General features: G+C 35.3%; 1 protein-coding gene across 1 annotated transcript in view; it reads left to right on the forward strand.

Moving 5' to 3' along the window:
* Positions 1-16,561, forward strand: part of shg (DE-cadherin) — a 340,222-nt gene extending 323,661 nt beyond the window's left edge. The window contains exons 19-24 of the mRNA XM_028318017.1: positions 8,879-9,103; positions 9,663-9,793; positions 10,512-10,647; positions 12,076-12,276; positions 13,033-13,185; positions 13,648-16,561. Of these exons, the coding sequence (XP_028173818.1) occupies positions 8,879-9,103; positions 9,663-9,793; positions 10,512-10,647; positions 12,076-12,276; positions 13,033-13,185; positions 13,648-13,772 (971 nt within the window). The 3' untranslated portion in view covers positions 13,773-16,561. The remainder of the gene's footprint in view (positions 1-8,878; positions 9,104-9,662; positions 9,794-10,511; positions 10,648-12,075; positions 12,277-13,032; positions 13,186-13,647) is intronic.
* Positions 16,562-19,629: the final 3,068 nt, after the last annotated feature.

Genomic DNA, 19,629 nt, shown 5'->3' on the forward strand with positions numbered 1-19,629 from the left:
TACTTACGCTTATCACACTTGCGTAGCTAATAAGACCTGTGATACTACATTGTGATAGAATAACGGTTATGCGTAAAAGCACGGTTTAGTTAACAACCTAGGTTCTGTAAGATTATTTAATTTGCGGAAAGAAACAAATTCGTGTAAAGGGTTTTTATTAATTAAAATGTAATTTATTATTTTTTAGAATAAAAACTAAACTGGTAAGGTGATATTAAGGTGTAAGTAACTAATTTAAGTACTCATTTCATTTTTACAAACTAGGTAGATTTGGATTAAGCTCAGTTCAGTTGGTCCAGTCGTAGTCGTTGAACTCACAGTAGAGTTGAATGACTCATGGGCGAGCGCGGGTTGCGGTTCGGGGCGTGGGGGCAGCGCTTGAGCGTGTGTGCGCGCGCTGCTATCCATTTCTTATTGTAAAGACAAAAGCCTTATTGTGACGAAAATACTCAAAATTTTAATAAGGTTTCTTAGAAAAAAAAATTTTAAACAACGAATTGAAATTGATAATGTAAAAATCTTGAAAAAAATATTCTGACTTTGACCTTCAATATCTCCTAAACCACAAGTTTCCCAGGTATGGTCCCAAAGAAAAAAATGATCCCCATGATGTGGAGAATAAGTAGTCTTCGGCTTCGGGATAGGTTTTTTTACACCCGTTATATGAAAACAAATATTAGTAAAAACTAAGTGTATGATTAGTGATATTATGAATATCAATGATTATGTCTTTAAATATGTAGGTTTTAAATTTTTTAAGAAGAATGATCATTATGGTATCAATTTGTATGAGAAATATTTTCGGACCTCCAATGATAGGAATTGAAAAGTTATGTAAGAAAATGCGTTACCTTTAGTTATGTCTTAATCTCAGGACCCTGGACGTTATCTAACACTAAAGTGCTCGAAAAGACAAATCCAACGAACCCAAACTCGATGAGTTTCCGCCGTTTTGTTTAGGAGTTCCTATGGCCACCTCCCGACTCCATCATCAGACCAGCTCAATGGTACCATAATATTGCATTGTCATCGGACTTACACATGTATGCAAAATTTCAGCTCAATAGGAAACCGGGAAGTGGGTCAATTTTAAGTTGCAAGATTTGACGACAGACACCAGACATGTGAAAGTAATAAAAAGCTTGTAAAAAATGGAACACCTCGCAATTTCAAGCTGTGGAACTTTATTACCGAGCTAGGCCGATAAATAAATAGTTTTCTCCATTGGTAACACAGAACGATACAAAATAGTCGGGCAATACTGCCAACAATGACTATGTAAACACAACACAAATGCCCTGTTTTCTAGCTCCGAGCAATAAAACCATTTGTCAAGTGGGTTCATTAGGCAACGACGTTAACCAGCAAGAATTCGACTCTTGGAAACGTAACAATGTTGGCAGCAACAATGAACATGTCACAGTAGATTGGCGTAACAACATGAATAATTATTTCCGGACCAAATCTACAATAGACCCAGAAATTTGGATTAGGGTTGTTCTGTTTTACATAAGAGTCGCCGCACACAGCCACAAAACGCCCCCACAAGCGTTTTTACTGTAGTTTTCATACATTTTATATGGACTCGCCGCACACGGTTGACGCCGGTGGCCGACGCAAGCTACGGCTGCTCCGGCCACGAAACACCGTCCGTCACACGCCACTCGCGCGTCCTCTCTCTCTTACCTCAGTGAGCCTGCATGGGTGTAAAAGTAGCGGCTACTGACCGCAAGTGGCGACCACCGGCCACTAGTGACCGTCGCCCACTTCAGCTACATTTCGTAGCCTCTTCTAGCTTCTTGTGGCGGCGTTTGCGCCTGTGGCGTGAAACCCGTGTGCGGCGACGCTAAGAGCCAAAGCACAGCGTTTGCGGCACCGTAAACGCTCGTGTGCCCGCCACAGATATTTATATGTATGTCTATGTCAGACGATGCAGCGACATCGCTCCGACGTCGCACCGCCGCCGCATCGCATCTCGTACTTTGGCTTTCAGTCGACATGGAACGCCATATTGTTTTTGAATACGCTCTCGATTTTATTTACTTCTTTCGACCCAATCCTGGAATTTAAAGCGAAAAATTTTCAATGGAGACTTGATTTTGAGAAGTATCAATCTTCTTTTTTGTATTTTCGAATCTATGTAAAAAAATCTATTATCAAACTCGGGAAGTAGCAGTATTATTATGGAAACCTTAAAAAGGAATTGTGAAAGAAAATCTTAATACTCAAAGCAACATCATTTAGGGATGTTCTTAGTATGTTTTTTATCGGGACAGAATGATCTAAACTTATGTGTAAAGTTAATCTACTTATTACTATTATTATAGTAGACTGTAACTTATTATGTTGTAAAGATAAACATCATAATGCCCAAACCTGAAACTAAGCCTGTAAAGTACATTGCACTGTAAAGAGCGACTAAGGAAGACATAATTATGCGAACAGAATTCCTCCCTATACCGTCTAGTCAGCGCCGGCAATGTAGGCTAAATCCTCCATTTTCCTCTGATAAATTAGAGAGAGCCTTGCTCCTACAGGTGGACGCTCTATGAGACACTAAATAACTTAATGATGTACATCGATGCCTCGTATTTGCCAAGAGACCAATGTACCGCAAATATCGCGTGGCATTCATCGGGACAATATCGTCCCAGATTGCGGTCAATCTCTACACCTAAAAATTTACGTGTGAAAAAAATGTGTGACTCAAATCAAAACGCGGTCTTTGTTGCATTTCGGCCATTACAACGCGATTAGTGGCGCCATCTGCCACGGCGCAAACAGCTTTGCATTCCGATGAAAAGGGCAATTAAGTCGGGGTTAACGTATTTTGTTTGCATAAGAAATGTCGTTATGAAAGAAGATAAGGTAACACAGCCTTAACTCAAAGTTTAGTAAGCTTTTTATTTTTTAATCATAATCATAATCATTTATTGCTTCATAAGTGTACATAGGTGGCGATCCTAAAATAAAAGTCTCAACTTATGACCCTGTAAGGGTATTGCAAAGTTAAGTTTTAGTTACCTACATTTAAATCAATAAAGGCGTTTTAGACTTAAGCTCGATATTAAAACAACTTATAAAACAGGTTAATATGCGAGCATAGAGTTAACATTTAAACTTAACCCATTTTTTTTACTTTAATTGGAGTTGAACGTCGTTTTGGACTAATACAAACGAATTACATGAAGTACGTACTAAACTTCGTAGATACGTTTTTTTCTTCATAATTAACTCGAATTAACCCCTTCGTTGTTAGGTACTTCTTAAAATAAAACTAGTTAAAATTTTACCCGAAATTATCGTGTTGCAGAAAGCATTTACCAGCGAATAGCAGCAAAATATTATATTGTCAAATGCTGTTACAACAGCTGGCCACAGCGTAATAGCACGGCTCGGGAATAGGGTTGCTAGGCGTCCGACTAAAGCCGGACATAGGTAGGCTTTTTGATTGAATGTCCGGCCAAATTAAACAGTGTCCGGGCTGCCCGGCTTTTGCTAGGCTTTTTACATTTACTCACCACCCACGATCCATAAGAATTTAAGACGTTTTATGGTAAATGATAAAAAATATTCAAATAGTTTTACGTAAAAAAATTGACTTTATTATTAAGACACGAAATCCTTAATGCGGGTGTCCGACTTTTACCCAAATGACCGGCTAAAGTGGCAGGTCTGTCCGGCTATTAGACGACCAGGCAACCCTACTGGGGTATAGCTTACTTATTTGCATGTTTAATCACAGCTTGGTTTAATTCTTGAAAGAAAAACGCGATTATGTTGTTCGCAAAGGTCATTTTCATATGTCCATCTTGGTTTTATGCAAATGGTTGTAATTTAGACATCACATAGCGTATGCGTCTGAAATAGGAATAATAGAAATGTCACGGATTTTTTTTTATTTACAACTAGCTTTCCGCCCGCGGCTTCGCCCGCGTGGAATTTTGTCTGTCACAGAAAAACTTTATCGCGCGCGTCCCTGTTTCAAAAACCGGGATAAAAACTATCCTATGTTCTTTCCCGGGACTCAAACTATCTCTATGCCAAATTTCATCAAAATCGGTTGCGAGGTTTAAGCGGGAAAGCGTAACAGACAGACAGACAGACAGACAGACAGACAGACAGACNCATTATTTTCTCTGTTAATTTTGGAAAAGCTTGTGACTGTTAATTATTTAATTATTTTAGACTTTCAGCTTGTTGATTAGCGAGTCAAAAACATAGGTTTTCAGAAAAAGAATACACCTATTTCAAGCTTTGAACGCAATTTTCAGGACAGTTTTTTCAGTAGGTACTTTGATATAACTAATGCCGTACTTAAAGAAGTTGGTACAATTCACAAAATTTTATTTTATAGTTTTAATATTATGATTTGCTACCTTTATGCTAACTGCCAAAAATTAACTAACTAGTAACTACTACTAGCCACATTAATTTCCATTAATTAAAACGAATCGTAAATATTTAAGATGAATAATTGCCATGTAATGAGCACTACCCCATAAAAAATAATTCATTCCTATCGCCGTTTAAAGACCAATTTCGCCGCCTTAAACTTTAAATGCATGATACATGCAATAGGAATGTTAAAGAAGCCTATTAAAATAATTTAAAGCTCTGCATAGCTATTTAACATTTCAAAATGGCTGCGTAAAGAACATTCTAGAAGTACTTTTCATAGTACCGTGACATTAGTGAATCGATAAATCACGCTCAATTAGTATTCCGAGCGTATACATGATAATTTTCCCAGTAAAATAGCTCTCACGGTTTGCACTGCACTAGAGATAGGACACTATAAAATGTACTTCTGCTAGTACAATTTCAGCTGAATTTTAGTATCTTATTTGGTGGAAATAGGGGTTATTTTGCAGAGAAAATGTGTAGTTTGATGTGCCCGTCGTTTTCAAATGTTACGGCTATGCTGTAATGATTTTTTAATGATCCCGTAATGACTGACAAGCGTGTGGAACATGATTTATGGATAGACCTCGCGTGATAGTACACGCCATGGTGTTCTGACATAATATTACGAAGATGGTTTTGTTTGCTGGCAACAAATGAACTTCATATTTTGGTAATGTGACTTTCTTAAGGTCACGATGGACTGTTGATGAACGATGTTAAAAATTAATAATCAAATTCAATTGAATTGATAAAGATGGTTATTAATTGGTGACAAACTGACAGCCTTTTAGGTGTTGTATGTTTAAGATTTAGTGTAATTTTCTTTGGTATTTAAATTAAAAGGTTTATTGTTTTTCTTTAACGGAACCCTAGCAACTAAGTATACTTGTGTGTCAAACTATAATTTATTTACGCCTGTTATTCGATAATAACTTCGATACGTAACGTTTTTGTATAATTAAGAGTTGGAAATGTCCAACAGAAATCCAGGGCAATTATTTTATTTTCCAGAGCGTTTTTTGTTAAACTTAGGTATTACAGGCTTTTCTAATTCTATTGTAATAGTTTTTCCAGTCATTTCTGCGTAAAACAATGGACCTTTTTAGGCTATTTTACTCTTTTTGTTTCTTTTCTTGGGATTAAAAAAATAAACACGTAATTATCTCTCTACAAAAAGATAATATTCATTGCTTTTGGACCGTAAAAGATTACAAAATTGTTGGGATTTCTTCTCAAATTATAAAAAAAACATAAAACCTTGCTAACTTAGTCACAACATCAATACGCACATCCAGACATCATAAGTAGCTGATAACTGTAAATAAATGTTACATTACAACATTTTCATCTGACGTACTGCAAGTTTCTAAAAGCGTTTTCTCAAACTGGAATACTAAAATTCAAGCAAGTAAGCTTGATTTACGGGATAACTAAAAGTGCATCCAGTGTGAGAGAACCCGGAAAATTATGTGTATGTAATGTTTTAAAAAGGAAATGTTGTTCCACGGCAAAGAAACTGGAGCAAATTGGAAAATTGTGTTGCGAAATTCGCGCGACCAAAAGTGGAAAATAAGAACTTTTAGTTGTAATTAGTTAAATAAAAGGATTACTAATGTTTGGCCAAAAAACGTTTCCCAAATTATCACATCGCAAACAACGTTTCGCAAATTTTCATTTGGCAAATTCTCATTTGGCAAAACAACTTATTGCAAACTTTTAATTCGCAAATGTCGTTTTTGGCATATTATTGTTTAGCAAATTATTGTTTGGCAAAGTATGTTTTGCCAAATGTTCCATTTGGCAAAAATATTTCACGATAAACTATTTACAAAACAATTTGATTGGTGCATAGAATGGAATACAAATTAGCTTGTGGTTATTATTTTGTTTAGTGGGTAGGTAATATAAATTTTTTTTCTAAATAAATTTTCATATTTCATTTTTTTCGAAATTTCCAAATGATTAATTAACAATAGAGATGATTCTAGCGCTCGGCGGCCGCTGCCGCGGCACGCTTCGCTCGCCTTCGCGCATTAAGGGTCACTAACCTAACCTAACCTACTATTTTAAAATTATTGTGAAAACCATGACCATGTGCCTTATGCTTTGATTTGTGGGTAACGGTGGGTACTCGTAAGTATGTGAAGTGTCAATTTGACCAAGCAAATTATTTGGGATATAATATTTGGCAAAATAAAACATTTGCTATATAAACATTTGCCAGGTAAAATTTGGCCAAATGTTAATTTGACCAAATGAATTAGTTGCGAAAAGTACAGTTGCTAAAAGTTTATTTGGGAAATGAAACTTTGGCGATAAGTTGTTTGCGAAGTGAAATTTGGCGAAATGTAATTTGGCCAAACGGAAGGATACCTAAATAAAATTATTGCCCTGAAATTATGTTCTTAATTTAGTACAAAGTAGCTCTTAATCGAGAAATCGAGACACAATAGAAATAAATTGTGCTGCGCATGCGACCACTTAGGGATTTACGAGATATTCCTAATTTTCTCTCAATGTTATTCCGACGGCACCACTAGCTAAAGTTTTGTATATTATAACTATACAGGGTGTTAGGTAAATGGGTATATGAGCCGACACTAGCCCATGTTAACATGGCCATGTAAATGGTATGGTGAAGTCAGAAATTTGATATCATCATTTTATTTTTTTTAATTTTCATACAAAATAAATTTAATAAAATCCGATTTGTATGAAAATTAAAATAATTAAAATGAAGATATTGATTTTCTGACTTCACCATACCATTTATATGACCATGTTAACATGCGCTAGTGTCGGCTCATATACCCATTTACCTAACACCCTGTATATTATAACACTGCACAACAAAATTGCAACTTTTGGCTGATGATTGACTTTCATTACATGATGTTTACTAATTTGACGTCGCTGATTCTGAATCTGCCGTTCATTTTTTCGTAGCAGCTCTTGTTTACGTGTTATAGCTTTCACTCAATAATTGCTAAATTTCAGTCTTAATTCGCCGACAGTTCAAAAAATACTATGTTTTCTTTGTATAATTTAATATGGTAGCTTTAAGAAGTGTTTGTGTGAATGATCTAAATCAATTTTGTTTCATTTGCGGAGAGGATATGTTTAAATAATCCGTTTAAATGTGACAAAGTTCGTAAAATTAACTTACAAAAATTAGTTTCTGGACCCAGTGGAAATGAAAGATAAGCCTTGAATTCCGCAAAAGGCATGGAAAAGATGCGTTGAGTTTTTACGTTTATAAACAAATAAGAATATGTGTAGATTTAAGTACGAAACCGCTATGATCTGAAAGGAACCCTTGAACCATCGCGACGACTGTTATTTTTATTTTGGAACAAAAATGGTATTAACCAAAAAATATTGAACTAAATGGTAATTCCTTGCATACGTTTGGCATGTAGACGTCTTTTCAACCCTAAGAAGTCACCTGAACCTCATGTTGATACTTCACATGAGGATTTTGAGGTGAAAACTTTTTTTTTGGAAAATCCGAAAAAATCTTACTATTCTTACACATCGAACAACGTATGACTCACTTAAAAACATATTTTTTTGGTTGGATGTAATATAAACATCGAATTACACTCTCTTCGCAATCACCTGAACAATTTTATCACAACTCTTAAGGATCTAACTGAAGAACATGGCGAGCAAATCCACCAGGGCCTTCGTACGATAGAGGGACGCTATCAGGGCCACTGGAATGCACACATGATGGCTGACTGCTGTTGAATCATTCAGAAGAGCTGTCTGCCTTCAGAGTCAGCAAGGAAGTCAAATAAAAGAAAGTTTTTTCAACTTAACAACTTCATAAAATAGGATCATCTCTAAAAAAAGAGTGTTTTTTTACAAAAAGACCCAAGTGTCATATTTTTTTAACTAGAGCTGATACAGATATTTCAATCACAGATTTGAAATCGTCATTAAAAATTTGACTAATATCATGTAACATAACCCAATCATCAGAAATGCTGTTGTGCAGTGTAATTCATTCATTTGCAAAATGGTATGTCATTCATTATTGCAATAAAAAAGGAATTACTGCAAAAAATACCGTATCCATTCCGACAGTGATTAAAAACAAACCGCCGAATTAAAACCTTCATTATTTACAACCGATGTCGATGCATTTACGTTGAGCATTACATGCCAGCGGTCGCCCGCGCTGTAATCCTTTAAACTAGCAATAAATCCCTCATTGGGAAACATGACAGGGCCAAAATGCACCAATAAATAACCAAACTTTTTGTCGAAATGCACAAATAAATATGGGACTACTCCCACCGCTGCAACTCCTGTGTAACCAGGATCCACAGCTTGACCGCCAATAAAAACCCAACCAGTGAAGGTCAAGTTTGTCCCTGCGAAAACCTAACCATTAAACTGCATAGATAAAAAATCTAATTCTTTGCCAAAATATGCACAGATAAGTAACCAAATTCTTTGTCCACAGATTTCATGTCCCTGGAACTGGTAGACGGATTCCCGGTTCTTCTAGTGAACTATGGATCGGGGACGACGAGGTTGAACAATAGTGTTGTGCACGTGGCCGATGGGAAGCCGCATCTTATCGAGATTGTGCTCATGCGCAGCTCGATAGAGATGTTTGTGGATCGATGCAAGCTGTCGACGTGTATGAGCCTTGCAGCACCTACTGGGCCTAGAGAGATACTTAATGGTAAGTGTTATAAGGGAGAGCGACGATAGTTGTGACAGAGAAGAGTTGTGACATTGTCGATTTATGGAAACTAACTATCAGCTAACTTGCAACAGCGCGTATTTGTTACTTCGAGAATTTAACTAGAAAACGCGCATAGGTAACAGTGCGCGTCTAGCGAGTTGCTAGAAGTTAATAAACTCCAAAAAATCGACAATGTCACAACTCTCCTCGGTCTCCTCTGAAAACTTCTTAAAAATATGACGTACCTATATTAGATTTGCAGCTTTTTTGCAAAATTTTATGTCAAATTCCTACATTATACGTTTCCAAGTTAAATTCAGTGGTAAATGCTAAAATTGCCTACTTATAATCTTAAAATGTGCTGTTTTGTACACTGCACAGCTGTCGCTTATTTTAGTTACCCAAATCCGTAGTTAATTCATAAAAGCAAAGTTTCTGCGATAAAAGCACTTCCACGAAACTTCAAACGAAATATGAATTTACTAACCTGCTAAATAAGCACCTAATTTTCAGCTAATAATCCAAAATCCCAATACAATAAATGATTTGTCCACAGTGAACGGACCACTTCAGCTTGGCGGCGCTAGCATCGACCTGCAAAATTTGGCGCGCAATTTCGGATGGCGGCACGTACCAACCAACCAGCATTTTGTGGGATGCATCAGCAATTTCACATACAACGATTTTGTGAGTAATAATTATGAGGAAAAACATTAGGGTGCGATGCTGACTCGGGGAATGTAGTTTTTGCTAGCTAATCGAATATTTTACGCTTTTAGTTAACCATTGTTTGGTCGGGATATATGGGGTTTTTTGAACTACTTACTACTTATCTGGTTTGAGGTTAAAAAGTATGTTGTAGATTTTACTTAAAAATAAATCTGGATGCAGTGTTTAAGGATTGCTGATTAATTTTTTCTATAATTTGGGCTGCGCCCTTTTGCTCAACTGGCATCCGCAGAATACCAGTGGTCGTGACGTGCTCTCTGCCGTCACGGCTTATACTGAGCAGATGCCATTTTTGGTGCATACTGTTTGGTTTTGTTATATCTATTTGTTATTTTATTTCGTACTAGCATCGAAAAAATACTTTTCTTTCTTTCTTTCTTTTATTTTCTTTTGAAATCAAATGAAAGGCAAAATGTTTTGCAATAAGTGTGTTTATCAATTATCTCAACAATTAAACAAATCCATACACGTTGTATGCCTATAATAATAAATATTTTGGAGCTTAGGGCAAAGAAATAAGATTGAAAACTGTATCCCCACTGCCTTATACAGAGCTATTTATCCAAAAGGTGGGAACTATCTCTTTTTCCTTTATGAAAAAGTGGGAATATAATTCCTACTTCTAAAAAAGAGGTCACAATAAATCCAAGGCCTAATTAAACATTTTCCCCCACAGATGTACAACTTAGGAGCACCGTCTGTCCACCACAACGCAGACCCGAGCTGTCAAAAGAGCATGTTCACAGCTGTCACGTTTGGTATCGACACGAATTTCCTCGTCGCCATTTTGGTCTGCATCACCATTTTAGTCAGTAAGTATAACAGAATAAAGACGTGTTTTGATTGAGGAAAATTTCTTAGTAAAATAGCAGGATTGGGGCCATTCTAGTCACTAAGCATATTACAATAGAACTGTTATTTGGGTCCATATTGGCTCACCTAAAGTTATATACCCGAAATTGTTCTTCCTAACGATTTCAAATCCGAATGATCACTCTTCCTAAAATTTTTCATCCTAAAGTTTTCATTCATAATATTTGTAGTGCTACCGGCGATGTTCATAACACTCATGTTTCCGAAAATTGTAATTAATAATATCATTTATGTAAATATATTTAAACTGCTACTGTTTTTTATCATAACACTTTTATCCCTAAACATTACCATAATATTTGAAACGTAAGGCCACAGTTCTAACCTAACCTAAACCAATAATAATGAATAGGACCGATTCGTTTCTGGAACTTGACTGAATGACTGGAGCGGGACTCTGGCTTCGCTCGCTCGGCTCGTGCGTTGTGGTCACAGTTCTAACCTAACCTAAACCAATAATTATGAATAGGACCGATTCGTTTCTGGAACTTTAATATATCGTCAAAGAAAGAAATCTAAACAAAAAAGATATGACTTTGAATAATAGTGTAAAATATGGTTATGTTGAGAAAATCTAGAAGAACAAATAAAAGTATAATAGATGTTTATTGCTAATGACATTATGAAGTTGAATGATTCGGAATTATGAACATTAGAGACAGAGTAGTTAGGAATTGTGATTGTTAGGATGAAAAATTTTAGGAAGAACATTTTCGGACTTCCAATTTTCGGTGTTGAAAATTTAGGTGAACTTTGGCGCACCCCTGTTATTTGCTTGACAATAATATTGATAGAGAAGACAGCATTTTCGGAAGCGACGCGAAGGTGTTCTTGTAAGATATTATCTTGAGAGAAGCGGATAAAAGGTTCTTAAAATAATGTGCTTTATTAAAATAGGTGTAGCAACTAAGACGGCTTAAATTCTATTTCATTCTTGATTTTATACTCACTTCACTCGTAGTCGTAGTAAGTAATAATAGTAAATGTGTCGTCTGGCATCATATAGGTACCAGGATGACAGAAAATCCGTTCTCAATTGTGTTTAGTCAGTTCGCAGAGAAACAAATAAAAAACTTACAGTAGGTCTAAAACTTACTAATATGTTGAAAACATGACAGTATTTAAATTGATCAGATTCTGGTTTATTTATAGGCCACACACAATGATAACCCGAAGATTCGCTATGGTGATATGTGGCCAAGTATTCGCGTATACTTCGCTGTTCTTTTGCATATTGGCAAGGACTTCGCTCTGTTGTCGTCCGAATGTAATCGCGATGTATGTGGCCCGAAACGTTTGCAATCCTCATTATGTTTTTACCATTTTTGAAAAAAGTTCCACCATTCTAACCTGACCTCTCTTTCCAGTTCTCCTCCTAGCCGTGGTAGTCCATAGACGGCGGGCGGACGCGTGGGCAGAAAAAGAACTAGATGACATCAGAGAGAACATTATCGCTTACGAAGACGAGGGGGGCGGCGAGGGGGACGCGGGGTATGACTTGCACGTGCTAAGGCAGATGTATGACGGGCCCCCGCCTGATACTGATCCTTCGTTCATGCACGCTCCTGGTAAGTTTTTTTAATCTCGCTGGTATGACTTACTTGACTTAAGGTCCTATGTCCCCTAGATGGGGTAGAGGGCGTTTACAACAGTCCTCCAGCGCGTTCAGTCTTAAGCTTCGCGTTTGATCTCGCTCCAAGTCTTGCCGATCTTCTTCGCCTCGTCTGCCACAGTGCGCCGCCAAGTTTGCTTGGGGCGACCACGTTTGCGTTTTCCTTGAGGGGTTCCAATCCAGAGCCTGCTTGGGGACGTGATCGGGATCCCTTCGGAGAGTGTGGCCGTTCCACTGGCGGCGCTTGATCTGCTGGTCTGGATTTGGTCTACAATAAGCTCCCTGCGGGTTGGGTTCACATATTTCTTTCCGAACCACGCCATAAGACATCCAAGGAAAGAGTGGGGGTGGTTCTATGGTACTCTGCTGGAACTCCCTTTCTTGTGGGCACAAGCTTAACTTTGTAATTCTTTTTACTTTGCCATTTTATTATTCTGGTTTATTTTTTGTGTCTCTTATGGGCACTTTGAGTAGACTGAAAGATATCTTCTCTTTTTATTTTTCTTTGAACTATAATAATATCTTAAACTTTGTTACAATGATGTCAAATTTTATATGCCACTAAAGGCACCAGTCACGTCTGTCCCGTTCCATTGACGAGCTTTCTGAAGCACTAAATTAAATTCCTTCTCCGATGGTCAAGATATACCTCGTCAGTTAGAGACTATAGTAAATGTTGTCTGACACATATTAATCCAAACTCTTTCAACAGTGGTGGGGGCGGCGCCTGACATCTCAGGATTCCTAGACGACAAGAAATCCGTCTTAGACAGAGACCCAGACGTCAACCCGTACGACGACGTCAGACACTACGCGTATGAGGGAGACGGCAACACTAGTGGCTCTCTGTCGTCGCTGGCTAGTTGTGAGTATTTTGTTTTATTATTTTGCTAGTTGGAGAGATGAAGTTTAGTTGTCTTCCATTGTGTAGAATAATGATTCCAATGAAAGGTGTAAAGTGTTTATAACGTCATTCGTTTTAACGTCAAACTCCTTATAATGTCGAATATTTTGACTTTGTTGGTTTACCTTGTACTCTACCGTGTCTCTCTATTTAACGTCCACTTTTTATAAAGTAGTAAAAATGCTCAGTCCCTTATTATGAGTCGTTATAGAGTTTACACTGTAATAGGCTGTTACACACATTATCATCAATAATTCAATGAATATGATAATGATTTTTGATTGATTTTTGCTTAAATTGGCAAAACAACTTTTAATTTTCTTGTAAAGTACCAAATAGTCTCATATTTTGATCTTTCATGGCGTTAGAACGTAAGCGACCAGCTTGTAGTGTATCATCTGCTAACCAAATCTTTCTTCCTAGGTACCGACGACGGAGACCTCAAATTCAACTACCTTTCGACCTTCGGGCCTCGATTCCGCAAGTTAGCGGATATGTACGGAGACTCCGATGACGACAGACAACCCCACGAGGAGTCGTGGTGCTAGCACCACGCCTGGCTAGTCTAGCCACCCAAAAACCAACCTTAATGACTCTCGCATAAGGGCCAACGCCCAGTGTCAGTGCTACTAGCATCGAAATGCCTTATTGTCCTTAATTTGAATGTGAAACGTGACTGCATCGCCCACCGCTGGACTAGGACGACCTGTGATAACATGGTAAATGATTAGTAGAAAAACTTTGTGCCCGGCATATTAGCCAAAGCTCTTAAAAAGTTATACGTACCTCTTTACGGAAAACTATTTTTTATTTTCTTTTTTACTTTTATACTTGGGAAGTATTTATTGTGAAATTCTTAATTTAAAGACTCCAACAGGGTTCTTATTCATTAGTATCCATTTACACAGGTGTTTTTTGGGTATGTACGTATGTATGGTCATTTTAGTACTGGCCGAGTATTACAAATCTAATATAGCTGAATTTCTGTCAAATGTGCCATCGAAAATGCATTCCAGTATCATACTAATTTAGTAAAAACGTTCCGATGTAGTACTAAAATGATCAGATATCTCTGCTGAACATCGAAAAGGTTCATACAAAATATATGTATGTACATTTCAAACTACGTCCAACTTAATTTTATACATTGACAACTGCGTTTTTCATTTATTTTTTTATTAAATGAACGTCTTTGGATCTTTTACAACTCTCAGACAAAATATTGAAGTATTGTTTTGTTCGAACGGCTTTGTAAAGGACTAAATGTTGACTTATTGTTAGGTAGGTACATTATTTTTAGAGCTGTAAAGAGCGCTTGTATCGCGTATGTATTAATTGGTACGGTGGAAAATGAAATTGCGTAAATATGTTTTAAGAATCGACTGATTTGTAAGTTGTTTAGGACACGTTGATAATACGCCTAAAGTACTTCTAGAACGTTAATGTAACTTAAACCAAGACATTGTATAAACTACTATTTCAAAGTAGACGTGACTTCGTTAGTATAAGTTTGGGATTCGGACAAGTCACCGATAGTCAAACTTGACGGCAGCTTAATTTTTTTATTTTTTTATTTCACTGTTTTTAATATATTTTTTGACTAAGCATGGTAAACACATGACATTTCACGTATCTTTTACGTTAATGCTGTACCCATTCATTTTTAACATCAGAAAGATTTTGTTTATTAAAGTGCCATTATTAAAAAGCGATAATTATTAGCCCTAAGTAGTGATAACAGAAGCGAAACAGTAATAAAACAACAAATTTTATAACAAATTATTATTTTTTTTACTAAACACTTTCGTACGGACTTTTTTTTAAATTAAAAAGTGTTGTTTTTTTGTTATTTTCGCAGATACAAAGTTGTACCATTTATGTATTTGCTTTAATTTTTGTTTCCAATTTATTTTATAGGTTTGTCACTTAATTTTCTGACGTTTTAAACTGATATGGAATTTTAATTTGATTTGACATTAGTTTAAGATATTTTGTATTTGTTACAATATGATTTTGTATGTCTTTTGTCTGCAGCTAGGTGTTTTTTAAATATTTTTTGTAAACAGTGCGTATAGAATTAAAAGATAATTGAAAGTATGTTTTTTTTTTATTTTTTTATTTTCCTATGGTCCGTTCTAATGTTTTATTAAGATATTTTAGTGTCTGAATTTTCATACAAAGTCGTCCAAGTTTCTTGTATGTAGTAAGTAAGCAAGTATGAGTATTTTGCTGTTTGACTTTGCTGTGATTGTCAACTTACAATCTATTATTTAATTGTAAAGAAAATTGATACTACATACTAATTAAGTAAGTACTTGTAAATATGTAATTTATATACGGATAAGCAGCGTATAATGTTTTCAAATAGGTATGTAATTTTTATAACGGTAAAATATTATATAATAAGCGAATATACAAGGTGTCTTATAATTATGCATATCAACGAATTGTAAGATGAACTTTCCTTTGGAAATGTCAAACTAAGTAATTTATCTAAATATAATGCATGTATGCGTATAAACTAACCTATCTACAATTATGATAACCCGTTTAATAAATCCGAAAGAAATATTTAAAATAAAGTATTTAAGTACCAATTTTTATTGGTATTAGTTTGAGTGGTTTTCAGTCACGGTCTAAAATGCCATTCCAAATATTTGTATTCTTCGTTAAACAAATAAAAATTAAGAAATTATTTTCAAATTCAAAGGCATCTTGCACTTAAAGTGCACTTTTTTAAATAATTTCGTTTAAATCCGCGTGGTGGCGCTATCTGTAAAACTCATTACAAAATGGCGGGAGCCGCCGCCATTAAAATTAACGATAATTGACAGTTTTCGATCCAATCAGAACGCGCCACCTGAATCCATTTCACCAGAATACCGATGGCCGCTTAATGTAGAGTATTTTCATCTATTTATGTTTTATTATCTTTGTTTAAATGCTTTAAAAAAATAGTTGATGGGTCAAAAATCTAATGACCTGCCACGAATACGGTAAGATAAGGGTAGGGATTTGTATTTTAAAGCTACTAGAAATATCATTACAATTGTGACCCAATGTATGACACATTTTCGACAACTTTTCACAATGATTGCGTGATAAATGTCAGTCAGTCGGTTAGTAGGTATGTTTATGGTACTATAATGTGTTGGAAAACATACTTTTCATAGCATTTGTTTTTCTCTTTCAATGACAGATTAAAAAGTAATTTATCGAGAAGTTAATAATACAATGCCTTGTCCAGTGTTAGCCCATAAAACTTATATGGGACTTTTGAGTGTTTTTCAAAACAGACATCGTAATATTTTTACTATTTTTCGTGTTATCCGTCCGTTTGAGCCAATCTTTGAGAATCTTATACGACTGACACGTTGAACAATTTTTAATGAGACGAAATAAATTGATTTTATTTGGAACTTTATAAAAATAACACCCTGTACTTTTGTTAAATAGTTTGCTATTTTTGACGATGTTGGCTCGTATTAACGTCAATTTATATCTTTTCATTAAAATATGGATGGCCTAGTCCATCATGATGGACTAATCATTTTTTTTTAATTTCTCACGGGCTTTAAAATTTTACTGGTGATTGTTGCTGCATTTTAACTTTGATAGATATTTCTACGTTTTTTTTTTATTATTTTAAATGGCATTTATAAGACCATTAGATTCAGTCAGTCCATAATTAATAAAGTACTATAGTCACACAGACATGAACTCTATATTTTAACTAAATGATTTTATAACATTGTGATTAGTTTAAGATTTCCTTTCTCGTTAATTGGACCAAACAGAATTACTAAGTATTGTATAATTGTAAAAATGTTTCGTATAGAGTGTTACCCTCTAGTTGAATCTGCGGAATTTTAAAATCTACTCAGCCTAATAGATTTGTTTTTGTAATATGAACAGAAACTAATTTAGTGTAATAATATTAAACTAGTGTTATTGGATCAATTAATATGTATTCGTTATGTCCAAGCATTTAAAAACTGTCAAAATTTTCAACATTTAATGGTTTATTGAAAAAATTGACAATTTAAAAAATCTATAAAAATATTTTTTCACTTCATGGTATACGCCTATTTCTTCTTAAAATAAATTATTTTTAAGAAAATAATAGGGGATTATTATTTTTGTTGTAACACAACTGCACCAAAATAATTTTATACTTTATAAATAAATGGGTAAAATTATTTTAGGGAAAAGAGGTTGATAAATGGTGGTCGAAATTACATTATTTTTATTATATTCCTTATTTTGCATTTTTCATATTTTGGCACTTTTTAAAAGGTTGGACTACTGCACATAGAATTCTGACGGTGAACATTTTTTTCATTTGACATGTATTTTCCCTTAGAAATGGCCACCGCAGAATCATGTGATAACTTCGAGCCACTGCCATGAAAATTTGTATTCTAAGATAGAGGTAAGGACCTCATTAACATTTTCACAAGAACAAAAAACAGTTCCATCCTGTTTGAATTAAGATCATATTTTGACAGAGCAGATCCCATTCAAAAACGGTTTATTCAGTAATTTGAATAAAAGGCTTGAACGTATGAATGTTTTATTTAATTTTATTTCGTTAACTGGTTTTGAAAACATACGTAGAAGTTTATATTGTGAAAATAGTCAAACACTAAAATTGATTTCATTCAATTATTATGTATAAGAATTTAATATTAAATTAGCAATAAGAGTACCTACTCTTGTGTTCAGACGTTATATTTTTCAATATGTAGTTATAGTAAATTGTCTTATGATTATTCATTTGTTTCCAAATTAGGGAGCATTTGATGGAGTATTGTATGAACACTTAAATGTTTTAAAATGATTGTGTAATTTAAAATTAAGGTATAAGTAACGTTGCAGATTGCAGGCTACAGTGAATAGCTTTAGTTTGAATTTTTCAAAATGTCGGGATTGTTGTAATCTGCAGTTATACTTACTGCTGTCTACAGTCTGCCTGCAGTTTGCAGTGTATCAGTGATACCTTTTTGTAGTTTAATTAGATGAATTTAAGTGTAAAAGAGCGTCTGTATTGTAATGTTTGACAGCTGAGGGTCGACTGAAAGATATGTGTATATCTTCACATTAAGTAAGTAGTATTTAAGGGGCCGTATGTTTATAATTTGTTTATATCATAAAAATGTTCAATTCCAATAAAAGCTAAGAAATTGAATTTGAATAAGAGTTTTCTTTAATTTTCCTATCCTTTTATCTACGTAAAAAACTAAGTTTTATATGTTTTCATTTACTAGAGTAACGCAAAGAATTAAGTTTTAAAATTAATATGAGTAAGTAAATACAGGAAGTACCTATCATTACGCAAACAATTGTTACCATCGGTCTCTCGGCCTAACTTACTTCATTGTGAGACTGATGTGTGCACAGTGCACTGTGCATGTTTTGTTGAAAATATCATATTGTTTCGAATTATTGCAGTCGACTTTATTACTAACATAACAATACCTATAATCCCAAAGTTGTAGCTCTGGGTTCATTACAATTCGAGTTGAGCACAGTGTACGTCATTACAAATTCATAAAAACCCGTACAAATACTGGTACAAATCAAACCCTTTTCAAAAGCCTTTGTTGGCCGCGGAAATGAGCCAGCGCTGCAAAAACAATTGTTGCCCATGGCGTGGTAGCGTCAGCAACAGAATTGAAAATTTAAAAATTATATTACAATAAAACCGGAAAAATAGTCCAGTCAATAAAGCATTATAGATGGAAAACTGTAGAACACAATTTCTGACTTCAGGACTTTATTTAGACTAGTTAGGACGTGAACATAGCAAAAGTCCCCGTCCTTAGCCCTTGAGCCGGCGAGGGGAGGGGGGTTTAAGGGTGCCACTTTTCGGTTTTTCGCTTAATNTGTCAAGGCTTAGTCGAAATCGACCACTTTATGTTTCATTCCATACAACGAAAATGGAAAATATTTTTTTCCAGTCAAACTGTTGGTTTTAGAGAAAAACTTGTGAAGCATTTATTCATCAGAATAACGTAACCTATCGATAGGTATTTTTTTCAAATAGAAATTGTGAAAAAAATCGCTATGTCCATAAATCTCAATTTCGCTCCATAGTGTGCCGGCTCAAGGGCTAAGGGCGGGGACTTTTGCTATGTTCACCACCTAGCTAGGCTAAATGAAGTGCCGAGGTCAGAAATTGTGTTCCGCGGATTTCTCTCTGCACCGTCGTTAAGGCATTCATTGACTGGACTAAAATGGATATTTGGCCGTTGTGTTGTGAATAGTGTAGGCAGGATCTTCATTTGTTTCTGGTAAATTGGTTCGAAGTTCCTGTAAAATGCTCTGACGAATAGAAGAGAATATTTCGACGCACGCGTTAGCGAGCTCACCTAACGTAAACTCATGGGTTTATTACTGTATTGG

This window comes from Ostrinia furnacalis, unplaced genomic scaffold, assembly GCF_004193835.3.
Source record: "Ostrinia furnacalis isolate ACB-3 unplaced genomic scaffold, ASM419383v2 OfSCF6620, whole genome shotgun sequence".
Taxonomy (NCBI): Eukaryota; Metazoa; Arthropoda; class Insecta; order Lepidoptera; family Crambidae; genus Ostrinia; species Ostrinia furnacalis.